Raw genomic sequence first — 16,307 nt, 5'->3', positions numbered from 1 at the left:
AGTCCTCTGGCGAACTGGGAAATGGAGAACCTGAGGCTAAGTGACTTGTTCAAGGTCAAGCAGCTACTGAGGTTAAAACTCAAAGCCAGCCCAAATTTATGACCTCCTACACTTTACTGATGATGATTTTAAGAAAATTAGTATAACTTCTAATGAATAGGATCTATGGTTGGACCAACAGAGTAAAAAAACGGTGTAAAAGTTATTTTTTGTGCTATACAAGAGTTTTCTCTATCTTTAAGTTCTTCAGCTGAAAGAATTTTTACTTCTTTGGGGCCATCGGCAAGTTTCCAGATTCCCTAAAGAGGGACTTCATGTATTGGGAAACTAGTCAAGGGTCAACTTGCTTTCTTTACCTTTTCTTCCGCTATTCTCTCTTCCTTTCCTTCTCAATGGATTAACCCAAATGTTGCAAATGTGAGCTGTTTCTGCATAAAGGTTGTAGCTGTGTGTATGAACCAGTTGGGCCTTAGTAATTTTACCCCAAAGCATTCTGCTCTTCACAATATTATAATTCAACAGTGCATGGTTGTATGTGTCTCCAGGAACTGAAATATTTGATAATAGAGTCATTAGTACAAAAGCAAATGACAGTAGGCAACTAACTGTGTAAAAAATGGATGGTGATACACACACACACACACATACCTCTAACTTTTTAAGTAGAATGAAATATGACCAGGACTTTTTTTCTAAAATTCAGTCTCATGTAGGTGAGTGTCATGTCCATATAAGTAATTGAAGAACTGTCTATTTGAAGATTTCATTGTACAATTTGTAAATTTCTCAGTGTGGCTGAGAACTGTAGTCATTAGATTTTTAGGGTCTAATTAGTAATGCACATATGCCTCCTTTTAATGACATTATGACATTACTATTCATAAGGCCATTCTTTCTTGAGGATACCATCCCTGTCTGTTGAAGTATCGATTTTAGTCTTTGTTTTAATGTTCATACTGGTTGCTATATAAAATGTACAACTAAATGTCATTAAGGATTGGATATGAATGTAAATGGATTTGATGAGGTTTGCTCAGCTTTCAGAGTAGTCCTGGTGTATGAATTCTGATATTTAGAAGGTTGTTTGCTCTTCAGTTAGTCTAACAAATGGGGCTCGGGGCAAATGAACTCATTCTCATGCACATGTTTCTAAAACATTTCTCACTAATGTTTGAGCTAAATTAAAATAAAAACCAACAAGAACATGAAAAGAGACTAAGAACAATGTTAATGTGGCAATTTAAACCAATTTGGTTTTCCAAATGACCTTCCATCTTTCACAACTTTTAACAGTATGCAAGATCGCTATCCCCACTGCCAGATGCTATCTGTCTGGCATGGAAAACTTAAAACTTTTTTCTAAATGTCTTTAAAGCTGAGATGGAGAAGAATGACTCTCTGTCTTTCACTTTCCGAAGCGTCTAAGGTTGAATCGTGGCTATGCTGTCCTCCCAACACATCACTTATTGATTCTCCCCTGTTGTTTCTTAGTCGTCAAGCCCATACCATATATGAAATAATTTTCCATGGAGCTTTGTGCTTGGCAGATTGCATGGGAGGGTGGATACTTAGAAGGACCAAGATTCCTATGTTTGTGGAAGAAGTAAGTCAATGCAGCTTCTTAATTAAGTTGGCACATATAGAGCTGTCAGTCTGGAACATTCGGTACTTCGTGTTTTGCCTTGCGTGGTACTAAGAATATTTAGCTTTCTCTTCATTATTGACTCCACTAATCCATTCTACAGAGAGTGGGAAAAGGTCATTACGACACTTAATATTGCACCAATGACAGTTACAGAAAACTCAAAGTAATATAATATATTCAAGGTGAATCTGGCATAATCCATTTGGCATTTCTCAGTATGTTGCTGTGACTGAAACCTGAGAGGGCAAAGCTTGTGAAGATGGATGATATCCCTTGTGTAGCTGTCTCCTGTAGGGTAGAGTTAAGAGTTACAGAGATACACGTTCTTTTCAGAAAAGCGCATCTTCCTTTTCTATTAGGACATATGAAAATTAGCCCAACTTTATTCTGGATTAGTAGACTTCTGGGGACCAGATCTACCAGGATGATCACATAATGGTCTCATAGGTATTTATTTACGTTAACAGATAACATTACCTTTTTTTTTCACCATGGGCTTATTGAAACGCCAAGAAGTTAAGGTACCTTTCTATTTTTGCTCCTAGCTGTCTCTTTTTTTTTTTTTCTTCTGTGAGAAATAACACTTTGAGGAAAACTTTAAATTATATACTGCAATCGAAAATTGTTAGTTGTTCTTTCTATTCATTACATGTTGTCCTTTGATATGTTAATATTTTAGGCTTGATGCCAGCCAGATACAGTCTCATAATGTAAGCCGGAAACAGAGCCACAGTCTCCTCTTTGATGAGCTTTTTGCTTGTTTTTACTCCTGGGGAGTAAGAATAATGAGTCAGCTCCTAAGACTAATTTGTTCAAAGGAGAAATGAATGGGAAATCTTTTAAATGTACCCAGTACTGCCACCTCTTTACCATTCTGCCTCTCACAGAAGGCAGGTACTAGTCTGACCACATGCAGAATCTTCTCCACCAGTAAAAACTCCAACATGCAGGTGGCCCAGAGATGGAATTGCTTTATGAATTGCTTTCAAACCTCCTGTTTTGAGATTTTTATTTAACTTTTAACACTGGTGATCTGGATTGGGCTTCCTGAAGTTCCAGTACTAGAAGGCTAAGAGTCAGAAGTAATTTAGAAGTTCACTAGTTTCTGTTTGATCTCTGTGAGGTTGGTTGATAAGACAGTAGAGTTCCCAAAGCGTGGCTTCATTATTTTGTGTTTTGAAGCATATTCATTAGGGGTATATCTTCACAACACCACTCTCCAAGTCTGTCCTAATTAGACAAACCATCCAGGGGTGGTAATAACATTTACAAAGGGAAGAAAGGGGGCATACTCACAGTTAAAAGCATTATATTTGAGCCTTGAAATTAATTAGATATTTCATGCTTGGAAGAAGTATCCCTAACAGGCTTTTTGAATGGAGACATATTCAGGAAGGACCTCTCATAGTAAGGAAAGAGAGCGAGACTAGGTAAACTTATAAAACCTGTGTCTATTGGTACTAATAAAATATAGAGGCTCAAAAGCCTGGAAATGCTATACCACTATATGTATAGCTGCTTTTATTTACAGATGTTTACTTGGGAGTTCCTCCAATTTTAAAATATGGACGAGATCTGGACCAAGGGATAGAGGGGATAAGATTTCCATGTGGTACTCTATCTGTTTTACATAGGCAATGGGATGCCAGGGCCCCACTTTACGGAATAAGAAGTCTCCGTCGGCCATCAAGGCTTGAATTGTTCTCTTTGGCAAGGTAGAGTAGTTGCAAACCCTTAAGAGGAGAATAAGGAAGCCCAGGGCTCTGTTCTTTACTGTATTCTGATGGGATACAGTAAAGTGAGCTTGGAGCATGTGTGACTGAGACATCGAGGGTCCTGATACTCACAAGTCAAGGGGGTCCTTGTTCCTCGATTGACCCAATCAAGGTATAGTTGGAGAGAGATGAAGGAGATAGAGGGTAAACCTTTCTGTAAACAGCCATGCCTCTCATGGATGCCCATCCCCAGCCACTTTTCCAAAACTTGATGGAGCACGGCATAGCTAAGAATAACCTGACCTCAAACCTGTCAACCAAGGGCAGAGTGACTTCGACTCCACCTCCACTAAAGATAAATTGCTATCTATCTCTAAAAAACTTCATAAAACGCACCAAAAACCTAGGATGTTTTTGAATGACTTATTGACTTTTCAGATTGTTCTTTAAGCTGTTTTTTAAACTTTAAAGGCAACACTGATAATGAACGCTTCCAAATGGTAAAACAGAAAATCCCCTTCAAATATAACCGGCCCGTAGAAGAGTGGCTGCAGGAAAAAGGTAACTGTCGTTAAAACTTTCATTTTAAAATCATTTGACTCTAAACCCTCATTTTTAAAGCCTGCAAATAAATGTTCCTTAAATGATAATCGCCTGCTGCATAAATGACTGTTTTAATTTTCATTATAATTTGTGTCAGCTTCCACCTGCCATATGTTGATAAATCATGCTATAATACATTGCCATTAAAATACAGTTAAAGGGACTCACATCTACTTTTCTATCAGCATGACAACCACCAACAAGAAATTCCAGGAACCTCTAAAAAAAAGAAATGTATTATGGCAATTTAACCACTGCATGACATTATTTGTTAATTTGTTTTAAATTACCTCTTATACCAGAGCTTTCTAAAGAAATTTCAAAAGAACTTATTAAACTTACATCTTGAGGCTGTTTTGGCTTTACTATCTGTAGCATGGTTAGCATCAACAGCAACAACAAATCATAGATTGACTCGTCATTTAACTGCTTAAACAAATGTTGTAAGGGGAGCCATGTTCTGTAACATTTGTTTTTAAACAAGCAAAGAATGAGAAGGATGAATTTTGCCTTCAGAATTAAACTTGCACAGGCAAAGACATTTCATAAGAGGTTAACGGCATCCTAGTTACTGATGGAAACTAAAGAAAATAAAGAAATGAACTTATTCTACACTTCAGTTGTGTGGTACCCTTGTGTCTTTGACACTTATGCAGCAACAGTATAAGTAGCTGGAAAATGAAACGTTAAATGGAAGGCAAAACAGCAGTTTCTCATTTGCCAAAGAAAACAACCACTTGGTTAATGAAAGAGGGCAGCGGTTACATGTGATGTTAGAATTTTCTGTGTGACTCCTCTTCATTGGGAGGTAAACTATTGCCTTTCAATGAAGAAAGACCTGACTTGAACAAGCTGGTGCCTGTTTTTTTTCCTGAGCCAGTAGCGACTTTTGTAGTTTGAGGTGGTTTTTTTTGTTTGTTTTCTCAAGGAGATCTTAAGTGAGTTTTTAAAATATGTAGAGATTTGATTGAGTTATTTATAAAAACTAATGGGATATGTTAATATGCAACGTAAACAAACAGACAAAGGACTACTACAGTTTCAAGTTGAGTGAAAACATTCAGAAATTTAAACACGGAAAATCCTCACTGAGTCTTAACTGTTTGCCCTGTTTTTAACGTACGTGGTCTAATTAAAAATAAATTAAGAATAACTCTAAAAAGCAAATAATTTTGTTTAGTAATCACCAGCTCATAAAGTCCCTTTAACATTAGAGATGATGACTGCCTCACTTCTTAAAAAGGAAAAGAAAATTTAGATGCATGTCTGAGTCTCATGTGCCTGAGAAAATTTTTTTGTTGTTTCTTTCAGTTTTATGTTAATAATATTTTCTTTTACTCCATTGCCTTTTGAAGTCTAAGTTCAGTAGCATGCCAGGCATTTTCATTTGTATTAATCATTTTAAAGTTATTAGTAGGCTTTTAGTTTTTTTCCAATAGCATTGTTATCAGTTGGCTTTTATACAGAAGGACGCTTCCAAACACACAATAGAGGTTGAATGGGTGGGACTGGGTAAGGGTGGTTTGGATGGGAGGAAGGGAGGAATTTGTTTCTTAACTGAGTATGTATGTTTATATATGCAAATAATATTGAAAAGAATTCTATGCGAACTGAGGGGTTCTCTCTTCTACATTATTTTAGCCAAAATCACTTTTTTGTTTCATTTAGGTAAGTAACATCTATTCATTCTATTGCTTTATCTCTTCCCCTGTCTAGCCAACTTCCCCTTCAAAGAAATAGAAAATGCACACTAAAAGACCTTGCAAGGACATGGAGTTAGGAAAGGGTGAATCCGGAAAGACGATTAGGCAGAGGCATTAGTAAGTACTTGGACTGCTCTGTTACTTGGGCAGAAACAGTTGCTTCTGTCATTGGAGAGGAGATGTGAGTCACAGCATTCCCTAGCCTGTTTTCTGGCGCTGTCTGATATTGACTGACTTTCTGACCTTAGACAATCCACTTAACCTCTTTATATCTCAGATTTCCCATCTGAGGAGACGAGAAATAATACTGCCTATTCCCCAAGGGTGTTCTGAGGTTTAATTAATTAGTCTTTGTGCAACACTGACTGGAAACATGCAAAGATTTAATTTAAGCAGTACATGAACTTGGTGTCCAAATGAGGGAGCATTTAATGACTTCCAAGAGGATGGACACCCAAAATAAAGCACAAAATAACCTGCCACAAAGCCTGTACTGGTATTGTAGTCAGATTTTATATTATTGGTGATAGACTGGAATCCATTATCTGATTGTAATATAGATAGAATAGTGGTCATCCCTTATTAAAAATAAGGAAAAAAAGAAACACGATTGATCATATGAGTGACAATAAGGAGACCTGGCACTGATTTTGAGAAATCATGGGCAGATGGTAAAATGTTCTGCGGCTGGTCCCTTATGTCCTTCACAGGGAGAGGGTCATGATGATTGTTTCTCACTCACTCACTCACTCCTGCTTCCTTGAGAGAGTGAAATTGATCAGAGGAAAAGATTGCAGACTTGAGTATCCCACTCTTCCTTTAGTGCCTGCCAACATTACTATTAACCACCTAACCTAAGGTACAGAGGGCTGGGAAAGGGGTTTAGAACATAACAAAAGCAGATCCAGCAAGATCCATGAAACAGACAAATCAACAAAGACCCGGATACTTCCTATGGCATGATGGATACCTGAAACATATCCACTCCTTCCCTGTTTACCCCACCAGTGTCTTGTTCTTAAGAAATGATTAGGCAGATCTCTCTGTGAAAGCAGGAAAAGCCAGAAATGAAGCTGTGGTTTCATTGTGTAGCCCAGGAAAGGTCTTGCCTTGCTCCACACTTGGGTCTGTCTCGAACAAGCAGAGACCACTTTTTGGAGTGAACCGTGGCAACTGGAATAAAGGAGATCCATCATTTCTAGCCAGTGTCATTCAACTTTGCATTTCAATTCTCTCTGACCTTCCTTTCATTTGTAAGCATAGGCAGAATAACATCACTAGGAAAATAAGATGAAGACCATTATAGATGTGGAGTACTTCTGGGAATATTAGAAATGCAAAATCTACTGTAGTCAGTTATAACCATCAACTGATCGTCAGTGCTGGGCTACATATTAAAAAGGCAATGAATAAATATTATGGCTGGCCAACAGTTATGTGAATGGAAGGGATATTATGGCATTGGGGCTATCTGGTGCAAGACACTAAACGTTAGCCCTACAGATCTCCTATTAGGCAATTTTTTATTATGTTAAGCTACTCCAAATGCCTGTGCAAAGCTGAGAGCATATTTATTTTCCCCTTCCATCATGGCATTTCTTTCAGTAGTAAGCTTAGGGCTCCCAGGAAAAAAGCTGTTGTCAAAAAGCTAAATAGTAATGAGGTATGAGCTCCAGGCCATTACCCAGCATTACTGTGCATTGAACTTTTTGCTGCATCTCATATGAAAAGTGAGAGGTCAAGAATAGGCAACGATGTGTGTGCATGGGGCACTGAAGGAATTGATGGGAAAGGAAATGGAAATCTATTAGATCTATTTGATTAGTCCCTTAGGATCTGGGCAATTTTGTTTTTAAAGCCAAAGATTCCATTTCCATGCCCCACATATTTTTATAGACATTATTTTCACTATAACAAAATTATCTGGCCAATTCTCCATAGTGTAGTGTTTAAAGCTCCCAAAGGGGTATTATTTATCAACCATTCTTGACTAATATGCCCTTAAGAGTTGCCTGATGAGTGGATTGGGCTCTTATACAGAGAGTTCCCACTGAGTAGAGGTGTTTTCCCTTTTCTACCTCTTGCATTTCACCCATTTTTATACATCGAGAAGGGATTCCACATTATATACTAGAAATTCAAGGATACTAATCATTATATAGATTTAAGGGCTTCCAAGGTGGTACTAGTGGTAAAAAACCTCCCTGCCAATGCAGGGGACATAAGAGACACAAGTTCAGTCCCTAGGTTGGGAAGATCCCTGGAGAAAGAAATGACAACCCACTCCAGTATTCTTGCCTGGAGAATCCCATGGACAGAGGAGCCTGGTGGGTTACAGCCCATAGGCTTGCAAAGCATTGGACGTGACTGAAGCGACTTAGCACACACACAGCACATATAGACTTTAAACACCAGATCTCAGTCTTTAAAAAAACATACTCCTTTCAATTAAACAGATGAGTATAATAGAACGTTGTTTGCAGTCATTAATAGCTAAAATAACTGCAGCAATATTAAGAATGGCTGGAGCATTGTTTGATCACTAACTAAAATGGAGGAAAAATTCAAAAAGGATAAACTTAATTCCATAAAAAAAAAAAGTTTTTCCATCTTTCTCCATATGGAAAAGCAGACAAATCATCTGGAGAAACAATAGAATAGAAGGCTTTGTCTTTCAAAAGCTAGGTTTTTCTGGGCAAGATCTCAAGCTTAAGAAAAGCTTTTTAAAATAAGGATAGTTGGGGCATAAGATAAGTCGACTTATTCTGTTCTCTGTTCTGCCATGATTTCATTCTGATAGTTTTCTGTACACAGAGCATAAATGGTCCCCCAGATAGGAACTAGCAATAAGGTGAGCCACTGTGTCTTCAATCCGTTAACATGCCTGTGTATCATTTTACGGTGTTTTGTGTGTTGACTTTTTCATTAACACCTATCCCTCCTTTTAAAATTTGTTGATTTTGAATGATGTCATTTTTCTTTCCCCCTTTCTCACTGACATGATCAATGCCTACTTATTTTCCATACCTTTGAGAGAGATTTAATTGTGAGACCATGGTCTCTCCCCTTCCCCAAATGAGTAAAGACAGAAAATAATCTGTCGTGAAGTTTATGAAATAGCAAGTATAGATAGAATATTATACATTAGGAAAAGTTCTAGGAAATCTTGTATTTCCTAGAGGTGTTTATTTTTATAATAGCTTCAGGTCTCTTAATTAAAATCTAATTTAATTTCAGTTAATTTAATTATCAGACCTAGTTTTAAAATTCAGTGTTCTGAGTTACCGCACTGAGTTTTTATTTGCCCTATATATTCATCATTTTCATTATGTTACTTTGTAGGTTAAAAAAGTCAGTGCAATAGGTATTTATGATTTATTATTATAATCACCTGATTTGAGTTGTTTTCTTTTTCTGTCATCCACAACTGTATACCCTGGAAGACTGCAGTACCACTCATCATTGAAGCAAGATTTCTCCTGCTTCACAATAAAGAAGTAGACATTCAATTATTCAGGTTGTCTAGGATATTCAGCTAGACAGTGGAAGAGATAAACATAGGGAAATGTTATTTGCCAATGTCTAGATTGAATTTTTGTTACTTGCCAATGCCTATACTGAATTTTTGCTATCCAATTTTCTCCCCTTCAGTTGCTCAAGGAAGCCTGTTTTGATGTCTGGTCCATTCAGACCAGGTAAGGCAAACAGAGAAAAATGTATGGAAATAATGATGTTTCCTCCACCCAACCCACTAGGCCGGCAGTTAACCATCTTCAACACCCAGGCGCAAATAGCTATTGGCGGAAAGGACAAAGGACGCCTCTTCCAAGGCCAGCTTTCTGGGCTCTATTATGATGGTTTGAAAGTACTGAACATGGCGGCTGAGAACAACCCCAATATTAAAATCAATGGAAGTGTCCGGCTGGTGGGAGAGGTCCCATCAATCTTGGGAGCAACGCAGACGACCTCCATGCCACCAGAAATGTCTACCACTGTCATGGAGACCACCACTACGATGGCCACTACCACAACCCGCAAGAATCGCTCCACAGCCAGCATTCAGGTAGGCCTCTCTCCAACATTCCCTGATTCTGCATCTTTGTCTTTGAGACCCTGCTATCATGGTCATGCTGCTTGGAAGCTAAAGTGTCTGAATTACTGTTGGTAGGAAGGACACCTACAGGTGCTCATAGTAGTAACACCCAGGAGCAGAGAAAGACAAAGTAATTGTTAAAGAAATTATAAATGTCTGGTGCGCACGCATGGGTTATTATTCTTATTGCATCCATCGCTGAAATGAGAAAGCTGTTATTCAAGGTGAGAGATGGAGAACATTTTCACTATGACATACACTCTCCTCTCATTTTATTACCATTCTTTCCAACGGCAGAAAAAGAAAAGGAGGAAAGGAATATTTGTTAATCACAGGAAAGACTATTCTAGTTAAACTCTATTTGCATCCTCCTGATGGCTTACTATTGGGACATGAATTGTTCATTTCTGAGGCCATGTGGTAGCATTAAATCAAGGGTAGATGAAGCTGAAGTTTCCCTCAATCTTTATAAAATGCAGTACTTGTATTTTATAAGTGTTGATTAGTCACTTGTTATTTTTGGTTTACTTTGTTTCTTTTACATTGTATTGACCAAAATCCTAATTGTATTAGCAAATTTGAAGGTCTGAGTTTGACTATGTAGGAAGTTTTTGTTAATGTTTTTGTTTTGTCACTTAAAAGTAATTGTAGCCAAGCTAAATCTTAATGCTTTGCTGATTACTTGGCTTCTCATAAATCTAGATATTAGAGGGTAGAAAGGTAGTTGAATTATTAGCCTTAAATGCTCTGGCAAAAATAAGACATTCCAATTGCTCATGGGGAATTGACCCTTAGACTAGTTAGTGTCTGTAGGAGATTCAGTAGATCAGTACTTGTCCTTTCTGTGTCTTGGTTTAAGACATTATCCAGGGATTCAATTTAGTCTTTGACATCACTTTCCATTGATTTCACTGGCCACTGTAAACCTGAAGTCAATAATCAATTAAATCTCTGATGTGTTCTCATTCTTCTGAATTAATCTTATGTGAGTTAGGTAGTGGTAAAATTGTCTTCCTTTTCCCTTGTCTTTGAGTAGACATTGCCAGACAGCTCCTTCCATGATTCCACAGGAACAATCGGAAGCTGATTCACAGATGATGTTATCAGTACAATTTTATGTGTTTTAGAAAGGCTACTGAGGAGCTGGTTACTTCACAGTCTTAGAGTTGCACGTGTTGTTACATTCAGACCTATGTACGTGCTCAAAAAAAATAGCTTCTTCTCCACTGATATTAAAGCAATAACTCCTGACACTTCACTCTGCTCACTGAAAAGAAGATAAAAGGCAATATATATTTCTATTATGACTCTCCATAGCTCTAGAGCAGATCTGTTTATTGTTGGTGAAAGGATAGTTCTGTCTGCACAGGTCTGGTTCTGCTTCTGTCAGAATACATTCCACTAACTCTGTGGGAAGCAGAGGAGCAAATGGCTTTTTCTTCGTAGGAATGGATGGTCCTGTAGTCTTTTTCAAGGCCATGTTTTTACTGACCTCAGAAGGATTTAATGTTACCTGGGGATTCAGGGACTAGGCCATAATAATGATCAGTTTTGGGCTTTCCCTCCAGGGGCAAATACATATATGGGAGTAGATTAAGTATTTGTACAAACTAAGAAAGCCTAGGATAGAAGGTACAAAAGTCTTGTAAGCGGTTCTGACTCTAGACATCATTGGACCTATTGTCATTTTAGAGAAGAGCAGCTGCGGACAGCTGGCGGATGTCAGCTCTGACAGCCTCCTTTCTGATGTGTCTCTGTTCCTTTAGTCCAGTAATAATTGGATCACATCTGCATGGCTTTCCTTTTGCTTCTAAAGACAAGGCTATAAAAATGAGTTATAAACCTGTTGATGCTTGTTGTTTTTAAGAGTGTATAAAACCATAAAGTGCTATTGGAGAAAAGCCAACAGATGAGCAGAATTGGAATAGATTGGAATGAGAGATTTAAAAGCCCCATATTCTTTGTAAAGATTAGCTAAAGGAAATAACTATGCCAAGGGTTTTGCACTTTTTGTTTGGCCAACCAGCCATAAGAACTTTGCCTTGGACTCCAGAAAAAATTTAGGGTGGACAGGTAGACGCTGCTGTGTTTAAAATAGATAACCAACAAGGACCTACTGTATAGCACATGGAATTCTGCTCAGTGTTATGTGGAAGCCTGAAAGGGAAGGACTTTGAGGGAGAATGGATCTATGTATATGTATGGCTGAGTCTCTTTGCTGTTCACCGGAAACCATCACAACATTGTTAATCAGCTATACTCCAATACAAAATAAAATGTTTAGTGAATTTTTAAAAAAAGAGGTTATCAGTAGTGAACACCTGCATGCATAAAACTCAATAGCCTGCCTATCTCCAAGTCTGCCCCTTAAGTACATTCTGTAGATCATATCAAGCTTGTGTTAGGCATGTGGACCCAGCAACCCTTAGATTCAATCCAGGGTTTTAGACGGTTTCCAGACTAAAGACTCTGGGTGAAGAAAGTCACTCTCACAAGTTCTAATGTGCCCTGTGTGAGCCAGCTAGTTTTCCTGGATGAAATGGATTCATAAAGATTTGAACTCTTGAGTAGCATTGAAATATACATTACCATATGTAAAATAGATAGTCAGGGGGGATTTGCTGTATGATGCAGGGACCTCAAATCCAGTGCTCCCTGACAATCTAGAGGGGTGAGATGCGGTGGGAGGTGGGATGGAGGTTCAAGAGGGAGGGGACATAGGTACACCTCCGGCTGATGCATGTTGATGTATAGCAGAAACCAACACAATATTGTAAAGCAGTCATCCTCTAATTGAAAATAAATTAATTAGATTTTAAAAATTTGATCTTTAAGAAACCTTCAGGAAAAAAATAAGGTGAGGAAGCCTGGATTTTATGTCCATAGATATCATTCACGTTTTCACCTATGTGTGAAATCTTAGAGCCATTTCTAAGTGACTCTGTTCTGTGCTCCTTGGCTTTGATAATATTGCTAAAGTTGCCCTAAAATTTCACTCTTCCAGGAGAAACAAAATAAGCATGTGGATTCACAAATATAAATATCTGGTTATTTAAAAATCCACTGGTTATTTCTTTAAGCATAAGGTAAAAAAAAATCATTTGAACAGTTCATTTCTAATAGACCTTGGTTAATGTTGATTTCAGATCAAAGGAAAACTGCAAAGTGCTTTTAGTGATGCTCTTAGCCATGTGTGAAGGTGAACAAAGAGTTTTTGAACTGATGGCCCTCTAATGCTCCAGCCTCCTGGAAATAATTAGCATTTTGATCTTTCTGATGCACTAGTGTGTTACAAAATACTTGTGAATTACATGGACTATGTTCAATTACTCACAGCTATGGTGCCAAGCATTAAGTCTTTACCCTACATTAAGAAGGATGTCTCTGGTTACTCCCCTGATTGAAAAAGAAACTTTAGGTTGAAAGAAGAGGTGGATACATTGAGAAGGCAAATGGATGGGTGATAATTCTCAAATAAAGATCTGGCACTTAGTAGGTGCTCAATAAACATTTGTTGAATAAATCTGAAAATAAGATAGGCTTTATAATGTACTTTGTCATTTAAAAATCAGAAGTGGCATGGCTTATGGAAGATTTTCCCTCTACGATGATCACTGGGCTTTGGGCAATTTAATTTTCTCCCCTCCAGTGGTAAAACTGTAGAAGACTGATGAAATGCATGTACTTGAAATCAGATTGTCTGAGTTTGGAACCTAGTTTCTTCTTCGTATTAGCTAAGCGACCCTGGGGAGGTCATATATGTTGCAGTTACCTAGCTGTGGAGACAACCTGTCATCATTAAGTAGCTTCAAACAATGATGTCATTAGATCTCATGGTTTTATGGGTCAGAAATGTGGGCAGGGCTCAGCTGGAAAACACTGAAAGCCAAAGGAGAAGGAGGAGGCAGAGGATGAGATGTTTAGATAGCATCACCGACTCAGTAGACATGAATTTGAGCAAACTCTAGGAGACAGTGAAGGACAGAGGAGATTAGTGAGCTGTCCACGGGGTTGCAAAGAGTCAGACATGACTTAGTGACTGAACAACAGCAAAAATAGCAAGGCAGGTCTTCTGCCTCACGTGGACCTGGCTGAGGTCACTCGGTGGCTACTCTGGGCTGGAGGCTCTGGCTTCACACGTGCACCTGGGGCCTCAGTGGATGAACTGGACTCAATTATGAACATGTCCCTCTCCGTGTCTCTAGAACTCCTTTCCTGGAGGCCTAGGTCTTGTGGAGAGAGTTTTCCAAGTCTTGGATACATGGAGAAAGGAGCGAATCTCAGGTTGGTTGAATGTACGAAGCTAAATTGACAAAGTCAGAGGTGATGATTCCTAGAGAGATAGCCAAGTTCAACTCGAACAGAGAGTGTATAGAGGAGGGTTGGTGGGAGATCAGAGACTCAGATTCTGAGTGTCTTGGCCTAAAACTCCCTCAAACAGAAGAGGTCCTAGAGGGGAGAACTAGATCAGGTTCCCTGTGGGTTTCACTGCCAGAGATGGCCCCGAGATCATGCAGGCACGTCCATCACCTGACATCTGACCCCAGTGCTGGGGAGTGACTATTGAGATAGGTCAGTTTCTAAAGCGGAAAAGTTCAATTCAGGCCACATTCACATTCCTGAATCTTCAATCAGGACAGAAGGTAAAAGTGAGAAATAAAAGTCTTTTAGGGATCATTGTCAGCCACCAGGACCAAAATGTTCCTGCAAGAGAGGAAAGGGCCAAGAGGAAAATAGTTCCAAAAATAAGGTGGGTTCTCTTCCCTTAGCACTCTAGACCAAGTTATTAGTCAAGAAAGAACTCAGTGTGTTCCGTGCAAATCACCATTTGGAATCGTTTATAAGCTTTTAGCAGGAGACTGATCGTGACCCACTTTTGCTGAACTGGGCATTGGTAAAGTCACCTTGGCATTGGCCAGGGCTGCCCGACACCAGAAAACTACCAGAAACCAAAACACTCAGCCTGGACTGGAACTACTCCTAATAATAGAAATGAAAGATGTGAAAGCTTTATGAGATTTCACTCTTACCTCGAACTCACAAGTTTGGTGGGAAATACATGGACCACTTTCAAAAATTGCAGAAGGAAGCCACAGGTTTTCAGGTTTTGTAACAATTCCTTCATGGAAAGTCCTCCCCATGGGCTGCTTTTATGCTGGGCACAGTCAGAAGCACCCTTCAGCCTTGATGTTACTTATGGGAAAACAAAACAAAGCAAAACTTGTGATTGAAAAGTGTATCCTTTACATGTATGTGTATGGCTGAGTCACTTTGCTGTTCACCTAAAGCTATTACAATATTGTTAGTTGGCTATACTCCAATATAAAATTAGAAATTAAAACAGACAAAAAACCAGCAGGCTAACCTGCCAAAAAACAAACAAAAAAAAACAGTTGATCCTTCTCACTGCATGTTCCTGATGGAGTCCCAGTGTGCTGAAGGGAAGAGAGAGCAATCAGAGTCAGAATTTCTAGTTGGACCCTACATTCTTCCAGTTTTTTAGCTGTGTATCTCTGGGTGAGTTGACTAGCCCATCTAAACTTCAGTTCTATTATCTATAATCACATGATGCAAAGAGCTGACTCATTTGAAAAGACCGTGATTGCTGGGAAAGATTGAGGGCAGGAGGAGAAGGGGACGACAGAGGATGAGATGGTTGGATGGCATCACCGACTCAATGGACATGAGTTTGGGTAAACTCTGGGAGTTGGTGATGGACAGAGAGGCCTGGCGTGCTGCGGTTCATGGGGTCACAAAGAGTCGGACACGACTGAGCGACTGAACTGAACTGAATTATCTATAAAATGGGCTCAACAGCATCTTTACCATAAGCTTGTTGTGAGTAATACATACAGGCAGATGTGGAAAGAACTTAGGCCATGCCCTATTCTGTAAATTTTCACTAAATGCTAGACATTGAGAAAACCACTTCAACCCAAGAGACTCTCTCAGGACTCACAGATCCTCATAGAGCTTAGCCTCCTTGTATGGTTGGATAAACACAAAAACAATTTTGTCTATACTCACACAAACCCATTATTACCCAGGATTTCCTTTGAGGTTTCCAGATTGAATCATAGCCCTGAACTCATCAATTAGAAGGAATTTATGGAGTGGGAGTTAGCTGGGTGGTTATTACATACAAAGCTTTTTGTTAGGACGAAGTGTGTGAAGCTGCCAGTTTTGTAGGAGCAGAGGGGTCAGATATCAGCAACTTCATATGGTTTCACAAATAAATGACACATTCATTTTCAGTATGTTGTTATCCATGGGGGTTTGAGATTCTGGCTGGAACAGGTTTCTGAAGGTTCTTTGAACAATCAGACTGTCTTGGATTGGGATACAAGATTCATCTACCTTATTCCAAATACCATTGCTCTAATAGGAGGTAAATTATGTTATTCTTACCTCCCAAATTACCCCTCTGGCCCCTCTACCTTTTCCCTGCTGCCATCAGCTTGACAGAAGTGAGACATGGGAGTCCACACAGATTTCCATCCCTCGCTTTAGCCATAAGACAACAGAGCCTCCAGGGGAAGTTTATTTTA

The 16,307-nt window shown here is 38.9% G+C and overlaps 1 protein-coding gene across 8 annotated transcripts in view; it reads left to right on the top strand.

Annotated features, from left to right (window-relative positions):
• NRXN3 (neurexin 3) overlaps nucleotides 1–16,307 on the top strand; it is a 1,763,013-nt gene that overhangs the window by 1,581,720 nt on the left and 164,986 nt on the right. For 4 of the 8 annotated variants that reach the window (XM_068964453.1, XM_068964456.1, XM_068964460.1 and 1 more), the window contains 2 exons: nucleotides 3,832–3,921; nucleotides 9,422–9,729. In XM_068964453.1, coding sequence (XP_068820554.1) covers nucleotides 3,832–3,921; nucleotides 9,422–9,729 — 398 coding nt within the window. The remainder of the gene's footprint in view (nucleotides 1–3,831; nucleotides 3,922–9,421; nucleotides 9,730–16,307) is intronic. The other 4 variants (XM_068964454.1, XM_068964458.1, XM_068964461.1 and 1 more) reach the window with 2 other exon arrangements.

This window comes from Capricornis sumatraensis, chromosome 2 (assembly GCF_032405125.1).
Source record: "Capricornis sumatraensis isolate serow.1 chromosome 2, serow.2, whole genome shotgun sequence".
In the NCBI taxonomy this organism is placed as follows: domain Eukaryota; kingdom Metazoa; phylum Chordata; class Mammalia; order Artiodactyla; family Bovidae; genus Capricornis; species Capricornis sumatraensis.
This window is presented reverse-complemented; position numbering and strand designations above follow the sequence as displayed.